At 46.9% G+C, this 19,545-nt stretch overlaps 1 protein-coding gene and 1 long non-coding RNA gene across 2 annotated transcripts; one reads left to right on the top strand and one right to left on the bottom strand.

The window, feature by feature from the left end:
• The first annotated feature begins 1,370 nt into the window (after positions 1–1,370).
• Positions 1,371–17,637, top strand: LOC102694987 (CTD nuclear envelope phosphatase 1A). The gene is made up of 8 exons (XM_006627565.3): positions 1,371–1,702; positions 9,999–10,065; positions 10,197–10,315; positions 12,340–12,411; positions 12,931–13,047; positions 13,562–13,673; positions 14,933–15,017; positions 15,747–17,637. The coding sequence occupies exons 1-8, from the start codon at positions 1,598–1,600 to the stop codon at positions 15,805–15,807; spliced, it is 738 nt and encodes a 245-aa protein (XP_006627628.3). The 5' UTR covers positions 1,371–1,597; the 3' UTR covers positions 15,808–17,637.
• LOC107076626 (uncharacterized) lies at positions 17,637–19,532 on the bottom strand. The gene is made up of 2 exons (XR_011187564.1): positions 19,443–19,532; positions 17,637–17,801 (listed from the first exon to the last, which is right to left on the bottom strand). It is a non-coding gene; the product is annotated as an uncharacterized lncRNA (long non-coding RNA).
• Between the last annotated feature and the right edge of the window lie 13 nt (positions 19,533–19,545).

The following is a 19,545-nucleotide window of genomic DNA, read 5'->3' as shown; positions in this document are numbered from 1 at the left end:
CCACTGAAGCTCAGCAGGTGTGAGCCTGGCCAGTACCTGGAGGGAGACTCCTGGGAAAAACTAAGGTTGCTGGTGGGAGAGTGGGGCCAGTAGGACGCACTCACCCTGCAGTCTGTGTGGGTCTTAATGCCCCAATATTGTGGGGGTTCACTATACTGCCAAAAGGGTACGGTCCTTCAGTTAAGACTTACTACCGAGGTCCTGACTCTCTGTGGTCATTAAAAATCCCAGGGTGTTTCTCGAAAAGAGTAGGGGTGTTACCCCGGTGTCCTGCCCAAATTCCCCCTGGCCTTTACCAGTCATGGCCTCCTAATAATCCCCCCCTCTGAACTGGCTTCATCACTCTGGTCTCCTCCCCACTGAGAGCTGGTGTGTGGTGAACGTTCTGGCGCACACTGGCTGCCGGCGTATCATCCAGGTGGGGCTGCACACTGGTGGTGGTGAAGGGGAGTCCCCATTACCTGTAAAGCACTTTGAGTGGCACTATATAAGTGTAGGGGGGTATTATTATTATTATTGTTGTTTTCTGTGGAAGTTGAGTATGAGTTAATCTTTTTCAAATTTATTATGAGTAAGAAGCTTTCAGAAAAATCAGTAACTTGAACACACAGGATTTCTGGAAAGCGCTGAATGAATAGTGCTGAGGCCTACATCCCTCGTTATGTCGGTTAGTGACAGCGTGTCTCTTCCTTTAGAAGAAAGTAGTTTCTATTTTTGAGCAAGACTTGTGCGCGCTGTCTGGAACTGAAAGCGCGTCCCCGATTGCCATGGGGCGTGCGCAGGCGCGTCTGTCGAGCGCAGATACCAGCATCTGCGCAGCTGTCCGTTCTTCGAAGGAACTGCCAGACACCACGCCAGCTATTTCGGCGCAGGCCCGTGCAGTTGATCCCAGCGCTGCTTTCGTGGCTGCTGTGTTATATACTGGTATTGCACTAGCATGCATTAAGTACTTGAATCGCTGTCGACGCAAATACAATAATCAGAGCCGTTCTCTTCTGCAGAGCACAACGCGTCTTTGGAAAGGAGTGTGCAGAGGAGCTGCGTGTGACGTCAGGCAGCGGGCAACCCTGCCGCTTACCCTTCTGCCACGAGAACGCGATGAATGTGGGAGCTTTCGGCGGAAGTGACGTCTCGGCGGCCATGGCGGCTCTCAGTTCGGTTCCGGATTCGCTGTGAAGTGGAGAAGCGGTTTTGACTGCTGGACTGGACTTATGTATGGTGTTTTTTGGGGGGGGAAGGAGTGGAACAACAGCAACAACATTATCATTCCTAAAAGGTTCTCGGAACTTTTGGGGGGAATTTGTTTCGGTCTCGGAGCCTACTTGGTCGCTGGTCCTGTGTGCTCTTTTTTTTGTACTTCATTTTTTAAAGTGAAAGGAGCGCTGGTTCGCCTTCAACCAAACACATACTTGTTTTACCCCCCCACCACCACCAACCCGCCCGGGAGCGGGTTCGGTTCGGTACCGGCTTCGCCTCCCCCCCCCTCCCCTCTGCCACCTCCGCCTTTGTCAGTGCGCCGGCTGCGAGGTGGTCGCGTCGGAACCCTTTCGTGGCGCCTGATTGTGGTGTTAGATCCTGCGGCCCCGAGTCTGTCGACATGTTCAAGACCCGACAGTGCCTGCTCGGGATCCGGACTTTCCTTGGGGTCACCTCCCGGATCTGGGGATTGATCCTCTATATTCTCAGGAAACACCTTCGCACAGTGAGTAGCAAATTCTGCATGTATCTTCCTAGATGGGGGGCATAAAATAGCTTCTGTCTTCCTTCTCTAAGTCAAATTAGCTGTCAAGCGAAGTGCGGGGCTGCACCATGAATTAGAAACGCGCACACCGTGCTGAGTGTGAACCGTATGTTATGTGCGCACACACACCTTGGAGACCCGGTGCTTATTACAAACGCACCGGTTAGTTTGTAACTTGTGAACTACACGATTTGTGCAACGCGTGATCTCTCACTTCTGTGGAAACTAATCTTGTTTTTTTTTTTAATGTCCTCCTCTCACCTACCCCGGGAGAGCCATCGACGTAAAGTTTATTGCTGCTCAACGATGTGTTCAACTCCGGTAGCAAACCCTCAAGAACTCGAGCCTGGGCTCTTAAACGGCGGTGCTGCCATTGCTCGATCCGAGGGTTGCCCGAGCCCAGCTCGTTGGATTTGGAGCACAGGGCGGAGAGAGTGTGCAAGTTGAGTTTGCGGGGCAGTGCCGCCCCCTCCCAGCGCGCTTTGTGTCATTATCGTGATCTTTGGAAACAAAAAACAACGCCAAAAGCAGTTGCAGGTGGTCATTTCCTAGATGCATTAGCTACACGGGGATTACGGCCTCGCCTCCCTCTTTCGGATTGCGGTATTCTTTTAAAAGAGTGTGAAAAATAATTTAACAACGTGGGTAAGGTCCACGTTTCTAACTTGCTTGCTCTAGAGGCCGGTGTCCGGTCTCGTCCTCTGTACCACAAGCGATCTCGCGTTCTGGTCAGCCATATCCTGACAGGTGCTTTTCCTGGGACCAGGAGTGAGAAAGATCGCGGAGAAAGGGCGCCGAGGAGCTGTTCAGTTTGTTGAGAAGTACGTGATTCCGTGGGGCTATGCCGTGTACGTGTGTAGGCACTCGCATCCGGACTGCGAAATGTGATTTGGACAGTCTTGATCTTGACATGGGAGCCCGAACTTCCCTGCAGTTTTTTTTAAGATGTGTATCTGCACTTCCCCATCAGAGGGCAGAGACTGAGACGGGGGCAGCCTCATTAATTATTTGCAAAGTCCCTCTTTAATTTGGATTTCCATAGATTTAAGAGGTGCATGTGGTAGCACACATTTTGAGTAGTGGTTTTGGGTCAGTTATGTGTGTGTTATAGTTAGAAACGTTAAGCGTTTTGGAACAGACATTGCTGCTCAAAAAGGGGTGCATAGATGAGTAAAAAGACGTATTCTGGCTCTTAAGGGAATGCCAGACACTGTCTGCCTGAAGGAACCAAATCTTTTTAGTCTTTAACAGGGAAGATTTACGACGGGACCTGATACAAGTATTCAAAATCCTCAGAGGCACTGATAAAGTCAAGCCAGTGAACTTGGAACTAACAGGGAAACACAAACCAGAGGCCGGACGTGGGACCTCTGAGGTAGTTTAATTAAAAACTGAGAAAATGAGGTGCTTCTTTACACAAAGGGTTAGATGGAGCTAGCTGCCCAGGCATGTTGTTGAAGCCGTTACCCTGAATCAGTTTTACCCTGGATGGGAGCCTTCGGTTAGGAAGAGGCACTTCTTTGCACAAAGAGTGTGGCAGAAAGTACCCAGCCACGTTGTTGAAGCTGATACCCTGGCTTCTTTCAGGACACTGCAGTTTGAGATCCTGCAATCGATTAACTACTCGCAACCAATTGGGCCCGAGGGACAGTGGCCTCCTCTGAACTTGAAGCTTTCTTAGTGTGTTGAGGCATGTGAAGGACTCTTTTCTCTCCTCGTATCCACACACATGGTTAGAATTACCATGCCTTGACAGGCATGTTATTTTCTTTCATCATCTGTATATTTCTTGTGGCCTCCCAGCTGACTCAGAAAGGGGAAAGTATCTTTAGAATCCCAGACCTTGGTCCTTGTCATGCTGGCATGTGGTTTGCGAGAGAGAGACCCTTTTTTGGAGACTGTCAGAAGTATCTGAGCAGTGGCAGAATAAATGTTACCTTCAGACATAGTGGGGAAAAAAAAGGGTAATTCTTTTCATTCTGCTTGAGTGAAAAGTTTCATCCATTTCTGTCCCCATTCAAGAAGGCAGATTGAACTCCTTAATTGTTATAAATGATTCTAAAATATTGAAAGCAGAAGTGCAGGCCCTCAGGTCAGCTGTAAGATCTGTCGATCAGGGAGCAGATCTTCTGTGAGAGGTTGAATTCACACACTGTTGGACTGCACAGGAGTGAAGAGAAGTTTCCTGATAACCACTTTTTTTCCGCTATTGAAATCAGAAGTGCTCAGCAGCTTCATATGCCCTGAAGGGTCTTACCTCATTTCCAAGCACAATTGCTTAATTGGCCTAATTAGTTCATCAATCTGGGGAAAAAAAGAAGAGGCAGAAACTCCCTTTTGCCTTTTCAGTTATCTTTTAAAAACCTTAAAAAATGTTCCATGTGTCAGCTTTAGTAGATGAGCAAAGACCAGCAAACTTAACTGAGAAACTAAGAAGAGATCATTTAAGGTGCTCATGGACTATCAGGATATGTGCTTAACTAGGAAGTAATAGAGGCTTCTCCAGCAGTCCAAAATAAATGGGTGAAGTGGCAGGAAGATTCGGTGTCTGCAGCAGGAAACGTAGTGTCTTGGCCAGTGTGGGGGTAACTGGGTCACAGCCCATTTTGCTGAAGCTGGTTGTGGAGTTACATTTGCAGCTAGCCTGTCGAAAGATTTTATCAGAGGTGCTCATTTTCCTATTCGTAGTCTTGTTTATGTGGTTTATAAACGTCTCTCTCCGCTCACCTCTTGCTCTTTCTGTCATCTGCCATGAGATTTGATTTGGATCCCATCTTTTGTGATGGGTTCCAAACGTGCAGCTTGTAGAAACCCATTGAAATGGCACAATTTAAAACACTGATCCAGTGTTACCTGAATTGAACGTGTTAAAGAAATCCATAGGACAGGCACTGTAAATGTAACTTGAAGTTTTATGGTAACAGTAACTTCTGTGCTCGTTCTGTCCTGGGTTGTGTTGGCTAGCTTTTCCTTGCTAACTGCCTGGGGATGGCGCTGCAGAGCTGGGAGGTCAAAAGTGTGGGGGGGATAAGTCTTCTATTCTCCGAGTTTAACCCAGTACATCCCCAAGGCCGTTCCCAGGAAACACAGTGTTACATGAGTTTGGTTCCACTACAGAGCTGTGACTTCATCGAGTATGTTGATATTTTTTAAGAGCTTAAAACTAATACCAAAAGATGTGCCCCTGAGGTTCATTTTCTTAGGTCAATCTTTGCCGCCATGCAGAGAATATCCTGTGGTGAGTCATGTTTTATTTGAAGGCTGTCATGATAAATCCTGATCACAGCGCGGCGGACAAATGAGTCATGTTCACCTGTAAACTCCTGGACGAGATTGTCATTGCAGTTAGTAAAGATTCTGAAATGTAGAGAGCAGGGAGCACACAGTCCTGTGTCAGAGCAAGGCAAGACCATAAGAACAAATAAGAAAGAGACCTTTTGGCCCAGATCTTACCCAGTGGATTCTTGAAAAAAAACGGCTTCACAGACATGATATCTCGTTCCATACTCCAACCACTCTTTGTGTAAATAAGCACCTTCCCGTCTCGGTGACATATACAGTACCACGTAGTTTCTATTTTCGCCCTCTGGTTCTTGTTGCACTGTCGAGTCTGAAGATATCCACTGGGTCAACTCTGTCAGTGCGGAGGATTTTGAATACTTGCATCTGGTCTCCTTGTAATCGGCTCTGTTAAAGACGAAAAGTATTCAGTTCTTTCAACCTGTCAGCGTTGGAGATTCTCTTGAGCCCTGGAATGCACCTGATTGCTCTTCCTTGGACTGATTCCAGAGCAGCAGGATCTTGTAGAAAAGATGGTCCCAATAATCTCCAAACTCACAGACTCTGTGTTATGGAGGTTACTGGGCACAAAGGGGGGCTTGTTCCCTCCCTCAGTCCATAAGTGCCTGCATGAGAGACTTTTTGCAGGTCTCTCCTTTGTTTTTTTGCTTGCTAAAGTGAAGCAGAAGTAATGTGCAGTGGTGATGACTTCCTTGAAAAAAGTATGTTTTTCTCTACTGAATTAACTCCCCACCACACGGCTTCCTGCATAACATACTTTATGTATATACTATTCAGTGTTAGAAATCTAAATTCCATTGTTCTAAGTGCACTATACAGTTTATAGCTTGAGTTACCGGTGTGGCAACATTGCTTCTGAAAGAGTGCCAAACAGGTATGTCAGGTTGGAAAACAATTATGTTATTACTTGTTACTCAAGTTACTGCTCCAGAAACGATGTCGAGTCGTCTTTTAAATCGGGGGTGTTTTCTGACTGTGTAGTGTGATGGTGCTTGTATTTAACAAAATCCCTCCCTGTGATTAAACCCAGAGAGGACCGGTTCAGAAGGATCTGGTTAAGGAAGGCATCCTTTTCTTAGAGAATTTTTAACTTTGAGAATAGTAAACTGTATTCTTTAATATCAAGAGCTCTTTTAATGCAGGCTGCGTCTAACTGCAGCTTCCCGATGAAGATAAGAGTTTGGGTTTCTCTGAGAGCTAATTGGTCTTATAACCTCTTCCAGTTGTTTTCTGGTAGATACTTAAGCTGCTTTTAGGAAATGGGCTTGATGGGCAGGAAGGCCTCCTCTAAGTTTTAAATGTTATGTTTTTATGCCCCCTGTTTCTGTGCGGTTGCGTTCCTGGCTCTATTTAAATACATCAGGAGTCAGCTGATTGTGTCAGGGCACGGTCAGCCGGGTTTACTGTTGTGAGAGAACAGAAAGTGCAAGGCTCTGCTCCTGTAGCAATAGTCACTTGTGCTTTAGAAACATCCTCTTAAAGATGTGATAGAAATTGCTGATCCCTGTAAACATGGCCACTGGTGTATGCCATCCCTGTAACCTTGGCTACACCACAGGTGTCTCCCATCCCTGTATCCATGGCCCCTGGTGTCTCCCATCCCTGTATCCATGGCCCCTGGTGTCTCCCATCCCTGTATCCATGGCCCCTGGTGTCTCCCATCCCTGTAGCCATGGCCCTGGTGTCTCCCATCGCTGTAGCCATGGCTACGCCACTGGTGTCTCCCATCGCTGTAGCCATGGCTACGCCACTGGTGTCTCCCATCGCTGTAGCCATGGCTACACCACTGGTGTCTCCCATCGCTGTAGCCACGTCCGCTGGTCTTTGATATTACATGGCTAAAGTTGGGAAAGGTGAACATAATTTGCTCACAGGGTGTAGCATGCAAAAATTAAACTGCTGAATTTTCAAGTGGTTTTACAAATGCGTAGTGATTCTTAAGGTGAAATGAAAAAAAACAGATCAGTAATGGTAGGCAGGCAGTAATGTTCAAAACTTTCAGCGTTCTGAAATCCAAGTATTTTTTTAACCCTCAGGTCGCAATTGAGATGTCCACTGCTGAATCATTAGGCAGCACAAAGCTAATACACTTCCTCATTGTACTTCCCCACCTTCTTGTCCAAGTTCATTCTCAGCTGAAGATGTTGCATAACACGTTAAATCCACATTTTTGGCTTTCACACTTTTTAGCTTTGTACAATTTGACACTTTTTAGCAAAGTACAATTTGTGATCCATTTGCCAGTGGTCTTCAGGTGTGTTCCTGAGTGACGCATACAGCCCCAGTCTTCATTTCTTTATTAAGACTTGTTACAGAGGGCCTGTAGGGCTTACTTGGAGTGATGGAAAACTGCTCTGTGGGATTTGGAAGCTTGTGACCTAGGCAGTTAAACAAACCAGGATCCCGAGATGCAGGAGTGTGCGCGCTGAGTACTGATCTCTATACTTTGTTCACTCATACTTCTGAAGATCTGCAATTGCAACCTGCGCTACTATAACATTCCTGCAGCTTACTGTAGACACATTGCAGAGAATCCTTTGGGGAGTTGCAGGTTTTCTATGCATTGTGTGTAAGTAGCACCCTCTGTGAAACCTAGATGGGTCATGATTCCCTTGTGTTTGACAATGTTCTCCCCCCAGGAGGTTCAGGTGCGGTGATGCGGACGTTGCTCATCTGAGTGACGAGCGGCAGACCTCTGTCTGTTGCCGCTTCTTGTCTCTCGTGTGTCTTCAGCACGGCTCTGGTTGGCACTGAAAGGCAGCATGTGGGGGCTCCAACAGAGAGGATGCAGGGAAATGGGGGGTGGGAGTTGGGGCCCGGACACCGGCTGGACTGAGGTGCCCGGCATCCACCCGGAATCCGCCAGCGTGACAAACAGGCGCTTCCAGCTGTTCCCCAGCGCCCTGACTCGCCCCCCGGCTGACGCGCCTCGACAGCTGAAGCGGCCAGGAATAGCCGGTGCTGGGACACTTCCGCTGGCAGTGCCCCACCAGTGTCGAGGTGGGGGGCGGGGGAGAGGGTACCTCTCTCTCCCTGCCTTTGTCCGGCGATGCCTAGTCATTTCCAAACCCAGTGAGAGCGCGAGAGAGAATGGGAGGCGGCTTTCTTGTATAACGCAGAGCCATGGAGAGGCAGCTGCAGGGATGGCTGATGACAGTCTTGGATTACATAAGAGGGGCAGGCAGAGGTAATGGCATCGCGTTACACAGCCTTGTGATTACCGCTATCAGATCTCTCTTGGTGGTTTCTGAACTTCACCTGCCTTCCCCTTTTCACCGGCGCATTCTCCGATCCGTGCCAAAGCAGACGCTAGAGGATTTTCTTCCTCTGTGGGCCACCTCCTTCTGTTTTGGATCGGTTTTCAATTTTACGTTCTGAAAATGGCAGATAAACAAAAGCTTTCACTCTTCGTGGCTGGAGGAACAGGAGCCGGGAGGTGAATTCCTTGGCTGTGCGTAGGTCCCAGGGTTGTCTGAAAAGCACTGGGTGAAGGAGCACCCTGTCAGTAGGGCTTTTACGAAGGTGCTTTTGCTGGAATAGTCAGGGTGGGTGAGGGAAATGGCAGTTGTAGTAAAAAACTGAGATTGTGTGGTGTTTGACAAAAGCACCTTTAGCACGGAGCGGTAAAAGATTGATGGCAGTCTAAGAAGTGTTCTGCTTTACAAGAAAACCGTCGGCGCCAGGTGCAGCCACGTCTTGTCCATTCTTGGATAGAACGACTTTGCTGGCTTCAGAGCTGGGTTAGTGAGGCAGCTGCACTGGCAGGAAGTATAATCGGAACAGGGAGACCTAGCAGAGATCAGGAGGGCCAGGGCTGCACAGGAATGTGACTGGGATCCCTGAAGGAGTGCGTGCTGGACAGCTGTGTTCCACATCCGCTCTTCTGTCAATCCCCGCTACTGGTCCGGATCATCTCTCTCTCGCACACCAGCACCCCCCCAGGCTCCCCCTCCCTCCTCCCCGGTACAAGATTTAATTGCAACCGGCTCTGGTTGTTGGGTCAGGAGGAAATGCGGACTGGGGGTTGCGTTTGAAGTCCCCTCTGTCATAAAAAAAGCAAGAGAATTTGCTTTTTTGAGTCGAGACTCCCCCCCCCCCCCCCCCTTACAAGGCTCCCAAGGGGCTCTGCTGTGGTTGGGTTCAGCTGGCACTGCGCTCCTCGGCCAGCCAGCAGGAGGACTCCCCCGGGCTTCCTTGCCAGACGCTGAATGTGCCAGACGTTGCCGGTGTTGGCATGGCTGGGGGTCGGCTGGATTTCCCTGGATTTGCCAACAGGCACTCGAGGCTTGCCGACTGCTCCAGGCCTGGCAGTAACATCGGCAAGAAACGCGCTTCCGGTCCCAGGAGAGTGGCAGGCGTACGGAAGCTGGGAGTCGCAGGCGGCTGGCTTGATCGATTAACAACCCACAATTTCCAAAATTGTCTGGACGTTAATTACCCCCCATCCGACTGTTGGTTTTCTTTCGTCTGTTTACAGAGTGTTCTCGTTCCTAAAATGTCTCCCTTTGGGAAATTGGAGCGGCATGTGCAAAATCCGCATCGAGTGGAACCTGTGTTTATGTGCCGTCTCGTGCCATGAACTGTTTAAAAGTATCTTTCCAAACTGGCAGTCCCTTTGGGCTCTTCAGGGCTCCGGAGACATCAGGCATCATGTGGCAATTGTAGTTCAAGTAGGTAGCTTAGTCAGCATACGTAGGCGGCAAAGGAACAAGTTAAGGTTTATTCCATGCTGAAAAGAAAAAAGAGAGAACGTTTCGGCCATGGAGTGTGTCACACCCATAGAAGGCTCCACAGCCGAACCGTTGTGTTTCTTGTCGTCTCTTTTCAGCACGGAACGTTTATGTGCTCCTTTGCATCATATGGCAATAGTTAACTCCTTGGGTCTGCCGGAGTTGTGGTGCAACAGCGCCACCTGGCCGCCACTGTTTGTAACTGGTTCCTCCTCTTCTCTTTGCAGATAATCCAGTACCAGACTGTGCGTTATGACACGTTACCTCTCTCCCCCATCTCCAGAAACAGATTGAGTAAGTATAACTCTGCGTCTCCACAGGTTGGATATCGGCATGAATGCCAACCTGCACCCCCCACCCTGCTCTGCCTTTGCGTGCCGAGCCTGGCTCTTGGCCTGAATATGCGTGTGTGTGTTCTCGCGCAGACGCAGTGAAGAGGAAGATCCTGGTGCTAGACCTGGACGAGACGCTCATCCACTCGCACCACGACGGCGTCCTGCGGCCCACAGTGCGGCCTGGCACGCCGCCTGACTTCATCCTGAAGGTGAGCGGCGTCCCCCTAGCCTGTCTGGTGGTCCCCTGTCTCTGGAGTGAGCCAGGGGGCTGTGCAGGCTGGCATTTACACACAGTAGAAATGCCTAACGATTTACTGGGTTCTGTAGGTTTTCTGATCAGTTTAAAGAAGGGAGGCCGTGCTTTGAATGAAACAGTGGTGGCATTATACACTGAAATATTTAGACCGGCAGGGGAATGGGGAAAAAAAATCCATCTGCTATACGGCATGTAATATTCTTGGCTTTTTAGATTGCAGGCTTGATCAGCGTTTAGGCTAATGTAAGTTAGGCATTTACATCCGTGCAGCTAGCTGCCCGTTCTCTCTTTGTGCTGCTCTGTCCTGGTGGCTGCGCGGACGGTCACATCAGGCCCAGCTCCTCAGCCGAGGAGACGCCGTGCGGACTGGGGGGAGGGGAGCCTGCAGTGGTTTTAACGCTGGGAGCCCCTCGACGCCCTGCAGGTAGAAGGACGGGGTCTGCAAGCCGAGGGGTTGCGAATGGAACGCGGCCTGTGACCGTGACCTGGACCTGGTTCATGCTGGGGACGCTCTAGGAAAGTCACTTGGGGGTCTCCTGCAGCACCGTTGTCAACCAGCTCTTAAAGCATTGGACAGGATTACACATTTGCACCAACCTCGTCCCAAGAGCCGGGTTTCAGAGCTCTGCTCTTTGAGGTCTGCTTTTCCAGTTAACAGGCGTTTTGTATTTTAGACAGTATCCTGTTTGTCTTGTGTCAGAGATTTCCCATCTGCCTGCACAGCATTCATCAGTCACCTATTAAGGACTGTAGAATTTGTCATAGAAAGCAAAAAAGCCCTTTTTGATCAGAGTCCTGTTTGCTGAATGTATTGGCTGCTGTAAGCCAGCAGCCCTGTGTTTCTGAAAGCCAAGAGTGCCAACTGCAGAAAAAACCTGCAAAAAACTAGTCCTTTGTGTAATTGAAAGCTGAATTAATGAACTAATCTGTTGCAACACAAGTCAAGGAGTAACAAGGAAACACTTGGGAAGGGTTCCTGAAAATTAGGTCTATTCCTTTTTAACACTTGTTCCCAATCTGGGTCCTGAAGGACCACGGACCTGCTGGTTTTCATTCCAGCCTAGCTTGATTACCCAGTTAAAGTCTTAATTGAACTAGCAAGATGCTTGAATAGAATATTTAGTTAATTTCCAGGACCAGGATTGGGAACCTGAAAATCACTGACCTGTCATGACTCCTTGTCTATCCCTGTGATATAATGGCAACCTTTATATGTTTAGTGGTTCAAAAAGATCGCAAGCAGGTAAGAGTGCGTTGAATGGAACATGTTTGCTCAGGGATGTACTTAGCATATCTCATCTTGGCATATCTCAGTTTTAAAGTTTTGATTGAAAACATTTTCAAATATTGTTTGCACCCAAGTCTGGTACTTTGTTAAAAAAAATACAGGAGTTAGAGGAGTCTGCCCTAAAAGTTCTGCAGCTGGAATATGGGCTCTGACTGCAGTGATGAGGTTTTCCTCTAGGACTGTGATGAGTAAAGGGCACCTACCTGTTCACTGAACACTTCAGAAATGTTTTAAACAAAAGGTGAAAATGTTATAGTGTGTGGAAGTGATGTTTCTAACTTGGTTATTGAAATGAGATTGAAGTTGGCTTTGCTGAATGAGCAATTACGTAAGAAACCAGGGCTGGTGGTTTGCTCAGCTTCTTTGCGGGAGGCGATGTGGGTGGCATCAGTAGAGTGCATGCTGTGCCCCTTCTGAAAGCCCATCTACAATGGCGGAAGGCGAAAAGGTCTCTTCTCTCTGTTGCTTCACCCTTTCAGCTCTCCCAAGGTTTCTAAATAGCATGCGTTTAAAAAAGGACATTGTTGCAGTGGCATTATTTGCAGGAACGCTGTTCTCTTTTGTAACAGTGGTTCTTGCAATAGTGGAGTAGGTGCCTTGTGGGTCAGTGAGGATTAACACCACACTGAGGTCTTTTTTTTTGTGATGTTAAGCCTCTGGTTGTCTCTCTCTTCTCTCTGCCCACGTAGGTGGTAATAGACAAACACCCCGTCAGGTTCTTTGTACATAAAAGGCCGCATGTCGACTTCTTTCTGGAAGTGGTGAGTAAGACTTCTGTCTTGTTTGATTTCCTAATTTCAGGTGAGATGCGAGTTGGACCTGCTGCGCTGGCCCATGGATTGTGTTTCTGTGCAGATCTGGCTGCAGCTTCTCTCAGCCCTGTTCTAATCCAAGGCTGAATGATTTGATCATTTTGTTTAGGAACATAAGAATGATTAGAAACGAGAGGAGGCCAATGTGCCCCTCTGACCCGTTTGGTAGTGAGTAGTTAATTGATCCAGTAATCTCATCCAGCTGGCTTCCTGAAATAAGCCAGGGTATCAATGTCAACAAAATGGCTGGGTAGCTTGTTTTGTACCACCACCCTACTGTAAAAGTAAAGATGTGCCTACTGCCCTTAATCTAATTAAGTCATTAGTGTGATTGAGAGATCAATTAGCGTTAATCATGAAGAAGTCGTTTAGGACAGATCAGGAGTCATTTGAGAAGGGTTCCTGGAGGATCGCATCCAGGCTTTTCTTCCAGGCCATTTCCTTATTCTCTCCCTCTCTTCATCTCAGGTCAGCCAGTGGTATGAGCTGGTAGTCTTCACAGCCAGTATGGAGATATATGGCTCAGCAGTAGCTGACAAACTAGACAACAACAGAGGAATCTTGAAACGGAGATACTACAGACAGGTGACTCCCTTCTCTGTCTGTCTTTTCTATCTTGTTTTTGAGTGCGGCATGTCTTTACTTACTTTACTTTATTGTCCCAGATGGGAAATTTGCTTTTTAGGCAGGTAAAAATGTAATTCAATACACAACACTTTTAACACAACATGAAACCATTAACAAAAAAGAGACATGAGACATGATGAGAAGAAAAATGTATAAGTAAAGCGAGATTAACAGGCAATTGTCCAAATTGAGCAGGTTAATAGCTATGAGAATAAAACACGACTCCGTTCAAAAGCTCTTGAATCTAGGCAGTATAAATTCATGCCCTGATGGCAGGAGGGCAAATTCACTGTGCAAAAGGCGGTCGTGACAGTCTGTGATGATATTGGACTTCCGCACTGTTTGCTTGTCGGTGACTATTTGCGTCCAAGTGTGTATACGACCCAGGCCTGCATTGCATTGAACAGGATTTTGGTAGTTTATCTCTCTGTACGCTTGATCTCACTGTCTCTCTCCCCCTCTCTCCCTGCAGCACTGTACGCTGGATCTAGGTAGTTACATTAAAGACTTGTCTGTGGTCCACAGCGACCTTTCCAGCATTGTCATCCTAGACAACTCCCCCGGGGCCTACCGCAGCCACCCAGGTGAGAGCGCACCCTCTTTCTCCCCAATTTCTCCAGCCTCTCTGGGCTTTCCCACATTTGAGTCAGGGTGCGCTTGTAACCTTCTCTGGCCAGGACTAAAAAGATTGAGGTCTTTGAGCCTGTGGATGTAGTTGGACTTTCTTCTCCAGACTGATTCTAGAGTTTCTCTGTAATGTGGTAACTATTATTGTGCCTAAGGACTTACTAGTGAATTGCACAATTAGCACTAGTTGTTTGTCATTCCTTCCCCCAAAAGATAAAAGCGCAACATACGGTAGATACCCTTTTAAAGCTCAGCGGTTCCCATCGAACGTACAGTATGTAGTTTTTCTGCTACTTGCATGTAACACTATGTACAGTACCTATCTTTATAATAAAAATAATAAAAATAATAATTATGGAACAAGTAGTAGGTTTATTCCATGCTGAAAAGAGAAGAAAACAACATTTTGGCTATGGAGCCTTCTTCGGGTGTGAGCATGCTGACGCAGCTACCCACCCGAACTAATAATAATGATTATTGTTGTTGTTGTTATTATGATAAAATTGTATTGTATGTAAGGCCATTAAAAGTAGCTTCTCAAAAGTGCTTTACAGTAAGAAAAAAAGTGCACAATGAGTGGAGACAGCAGGATTACACAATTTCAGTAAGGGTTTGGAATATAGTAAGAAAACAAAAGGGGCAGACATGTAACCACCTAAATAAAATCCGTTCTGAAGAATCAAGTTTTCAGTCTTGATTTGAGAGTGCTCAGTCAGGGTGACTCTCTGATATCCTTAGGGATAGAATTCCAGATCTCTGGGGCGCAGCAGATGAAGCTGCTAGGTATTTTCCCAATTTTAAACCTTGTCTTAATCTTTTGGCAACTACAGTTTGCTGATCCTTCTGTTTTGGTATCATCCATGTACTATTTACCTGCCTACACCAGAATCTAAAACCCTGCTCTAAATTAGGATCAGCATTAGTCCTGATGACTGATGACATCTTTCCCAATTTGACTGCTTACCCTTTATCTGTACTCTCCATTTTCATCCATTACTCAGTTCTCTGTTCAAAGACAAGTTGAGCTTGTGCACTGCTGCCCGCACAAAAGAGAGGTGGCAAGGAGCAGAACTGGCTGCAGGGAGCTGTAACAGCATTACAGTAAAACCCACTGTAGGAGAGTGATGCTGGAGCACCTACTGTCTCCGCTCTCCGATGATCGAGGTAATATTTGGTCCATTTTTCCATGCTAACCTGTGTCCGTTCTACCTTCCAGACAATGCAATTCCTATAAAATCATGGTTTAGCGACCCCAGCGACACAGCACTTCTGAACCTCTTACCTATGCTGGACGCGCTGAGGTAGGTAATTCCAGAGCCTGTCTTTGGTTGATCCATGTGTCCTGAGATCCAGCTTTGTGCCCATTGGAAAGGGTTCAGCCTGAGATCAGATCTGTCATCAGGCTCTTATAGGGAAATTAAGTATTGATCTTAACTATCTGGGCCTGTGTCTTTGAAAGTATGCTTTTGTAGGCAGTGGCACCCATTAAAATTGTGTCTGAGGTTTAAACCATTACTACGTAAATTACATGCAGATTTCAGTAAAAATCAACAAGAATGCACGGATGATCCAAGAGAACATGGTTGTACTATATAGAAGGAAAAAAATAGTTCCTACAGTTCAATTTAAATTGGTCTGCAAACTTCTCCATTCACCCCAAACAGATTGTTTCAAAATATCTGGGATTTATCATTGTATTTCCAAATGATAAAGAAACGTTTCTTTGTGTCACTTGGTGCCATTTCCTTTAGTTTTGTATCAGCGTTAGGTTTGACCTGCTAAACTGCCTATAAAGTTGAATTTGATCTGCTTGCCTGTGGATGATGCACTGGCACTGTTAATGTTTTCCAGCATTTTCAGCATCAGTGGGTTAATTTCTCCCTGCGCAGCAGAATGAAAACTGCAGTCATTGGGAGGGGCGGATGGTGGTGGAGGTGGGGCGGGTTGTTGGAACAAATCTTGCACGCTATGCATTCAGGTGCTGCTGCTCTTTCTGATCGCTCCTCTCCCTCTGTGTCCCGGCGGAGCAGGTTCACTGCAGATGTCCGATCCGTCCTCAGTCGAAACCTACATCAGCACCGGCTCTGGTGATGGGTCGTCTCCCGCCTGGAGGGGTAGTCCCTCCTTGTTTCGTCTCGCCGGACCCCGCCTCTCAATGACCTCCTAGCGAACCCTTCATAAGACCCCCCCCCCCAACCAAGCACCGGGAGGGGAGAAGGCATACATGGAGGGGGGGCTCTGGAGGGGAGAGTGGGGGGTGGTGTGTGGGTGACTCTGGAGGCCATTTTCTGACATTGAACCTCTGCCTTACAACTTGCTTCCCCTTGGGGCGTGTGTGTGACTGTATGTATGCCTGTCTGTTTTTTTTTTTTCCTCGAGCAGTTCTTTTTAAAGATGAAAGAAAGAAATCCGTGAAGCCAGCCTCCCTTGTTCCCCTCCTGCGTTCTCTCCATCACCCCCCCACCCCAGAGCCCCTGGTCGCTCTCAGCAGAGATCCCCTGTTCCTGTCCCCCACGCAGAAATGACAAGTTGCTGGACTCTTTCAAAAGCAACTAGCCTGGGTTATTGACTTTACAGGGGAGAAGGCGGGATACCGAGAATGGTTTTTTTTTCCTAACTGGATCACGTTTGAGAATGGGAGATTTAGGGATGTCTGGGGGTGTCGGAGGCAGAGGTTGAGGGACAATAACGGTACAACACTTTTGAGGAGTCCAGTTGTATTTTTACTGGAAGGAAGGCGAGGCTGGGGAGCCCTGGGATGGAGGCAATGGGCCGGAACCATACAGGCCACAGTGGACAGATGGACAGATTGATGGCTTGTTGCCACCTCTGGGCTTGATCATATCCTTTGCGATTTCCTTTGCACGTTCTTCAACTCCTCCTCCTCTCCCTCCCTCCACATCTGATGCATTTGCTCGGCCAGCAGGGTACAGGGATCTGCAGAAAGAGGCGCCCAGAGGGAGAGAGCTGGAAACGGACAATGAAATGTTTTAACAGACGACGAAAGAGGATTGTCCTTTGCTGGTCTTGTTCAGTCCATCAAAGAAAGTCAGTCATTTTCTCCTGTTTTTTTTATTCCTGTTTTGTGCTGGGGGGAAAGGAGCAGAGGGGTACACTGCTAAAATAGCTACCTTACCAAGTCCCCCCCCCCACCCCCTAGAGAATGGGCTTGTGCTCCCTTGCCCTGCATCTTGCAGAAGCCATAGCTCACTGGAGGCCCTTCATCTTTGATCTCAATTTTTGACTGGAACTTAGATTATTTTTTATCAAACCATTTGAGAAATCCTACATAACCGCAGTGCCCTCCCCCAGTGCCCCACCCTTCCCTCTCTTACTAGGGCTGACACCTGGCACCCAATTCCAGGATCCTATTCTACAGGAAATGAACTTCTAGTTACCCCTAATGCTTTACCCTTGGACCTTTTTTTCTCCTTAATTGCAATAGGGCAGCACTACAGCACTGTCATTTTTAGGAAATAAAATTCATGTGGATAATTTATCCAATTTTTTTATGGTGCTGTTAACCTAAATTTTATATTTGCCTGCCGATGACTGACATGCAGCCTTTGTCTGCACGGCCCCCTGGTTCAGATCGGTTGATTGGCAGAAAGGAGTACTACATTGAATACTAGAGACCATAATAAGTTTCAGATGTTGCCATCTGGTTTGCAAAGAGAGCTTTAAAGGCGCCATAATCAGATTTTTTTCTGTTGTCACCCTTGTTCCGTCCCGTTTGCAGGGGTTCTGGGGTTGGGTGACCATTTGTCAGTCCTGCTACCTCTTATCCCCAGTACACACCTCAGATATGCCCCAGATTGTGCCAGTTGAACAGTTTAGTCTCAGCAGGCTACAGGGGGCATCTTTTATGGCTCAGTGCCCAGATCTCTACGTGTTACTAATAAAACACTCTTCGGTATCGCTGACATTTCTTAGGTGTGTTTTATTTTTATTAAACGGCAACAAATCCAGTGTTTAGTCAGCTAGAACGAGTGTGACCAATTTTGGTCCTTAGAGACTCCATTACGCAAACCTTTGGTGTCTTTTTGGTGTCATCTCTTTGGTTAGTTTTTTCTCATTCCAACACTCTGGAACACAACAAGAAGAGCATTGTAATTCACCATTATATCTTTACAGACTTCTTGTGATCAATTAAAATAGGTTATTAGACTGCAGTTCATTTGGAAAATAAATCTGAATGCTCTTCAGCTCCTTAACTAATCATATATAATCAAAGATGCACAAGTGATCAAATTTTTGATAATTTCCCCTTAGCCCTTACCAATCATGGCCTCCTAATAATCCCCATCTATGAATTGGCTTCATTACTCTGCTCTCCTCCCCACTGATAGCTGATGTGTGGTGAGCGTTCTGGCGCACTATGGCTGCCGTCGCATCATCCAGTTGAGGGCTGCACATTGGTGGTGGTGGAGGGGAGTCCCCATTACCTGTAAAGCGCTATATCAGTGTAAGCAATTATTATTATTATTATTATTAAATGATGTATTGGGTTTTCCAGAACCAGCTAGTACTCAAGACCCATGGAGTAGTGTGTTAAATAGTCTCTTTCTCAGGGGGGAAATTAAAGCAGTCAGACTTTGATATGTTTGCTTTGGTGATGTAACACTTAAGGTTGAACTACCAAATTCCTAATGACAAACTATTTGCTTTAGGAGAGCTACAGCATTCACCAATTCAAGAAACGAAGACTGCATTCACTAATTGTACCTAAATACATAACAGAACAGTCTGCATTCAGATAACGAATATATGTTGTCACAGTTTCCATTTACACATTACAAATTGGTGATACATCGACGATGACGGAAATTTCCATTGACTCCTCCCCAATGACTCTTGTGTTACCCGGAAGTTTTTTTCACATCATGAGACTAATGATGTCACAATCACGACGTAGTCACATGATTAGTCTGCGACTCCCAACCACCCTCTCGGGCCACAAATGTGTCCTTCCGCTTTGCTCGTAATAGGAAAACGGGCACTGGAGTCAAAACAAAATAGATCCCGACAAAAACAATAAGTGACAATTACAAATAAGTGTCGTTGTGACGGTAGCTCTTTATTGACTTTTAAATCAATTTGAAAAAATACGTCATTATCGAGCAGAAAAATACTGGTTTTACGACGGCGTTTAGGAATTAGGTTGTAAAAGGATACGTTGTCATTTAACGTAGTTGTTGAGAAAAACACGACATTTCGAAATTAAAAACGTTCTGTTCACGCAGGTTAAGCTATGGGAGCAGTTTCCAGTTTCCACCAGCACAATCGTCAATTTAAACGTTTTTCTTATCAGTCGGGGCGGGTCAGTCCTATCTTTTAATATCATTTTTAGCTGGACTTGCGTGTTGCGCAATAGCAATAACAACCACCTCGCCAGCTCTGCAGTTTCCAAAGAGCGAATCCCGGTTCTGAAACTTTGTAGAAAAATCAAACAGTTCATACGCACACTCGAATGAAAACAAAACATCTGAAAAGTTATGACTTTTTCTTGAGCTCAGACCCGTTCAACGCAGTTTCAAAATCAATGCAAGAAAAAAAACTGCGCCTGTTGAACTTGCTGCAGGAATAGCGCAACACCGTCCCGTAATCTCCGTTTGCGTGTTTTCATCTCCCTTCAACCTCACGGATTGCTACGTTACCAACAACGCGCAGTTTCTCTTTGAGAATACTACAACAGCGTAAAATGATGGGGGGGGTTGTACACGTACGTTTTCTACGTAAAGCACGGGGACAGTCCTCCGAGGTGAACGGCGGAGGGGCGTAGCGGGGTTTGCAGAATTCGGCTGGTTGGCTCATGCGGCGCTGCCTGTG

This window comes from Lepisosteus oculatus, chromosome 3 (assembly GCF_040954835.1).
Source record: "Lepisosteus oculatus isolate fLepOcu1 chromosome 3, fLepOcu1.hap2, whole genome shotgun sequence".
Taxonomy (NCBI): domain Eukaryota; kingdom Metazoa; phylum Chordata; class Actinopteri; order Semionotiformes; family Lepisosteidae; genus Lepisosteus; species Lepisosteus oculatus.
The sequence above is the reverse complement of the archived record's forward strand: the minus strand, read 5'-3'. Positions and strand labels throughout refer to the sequence as shown.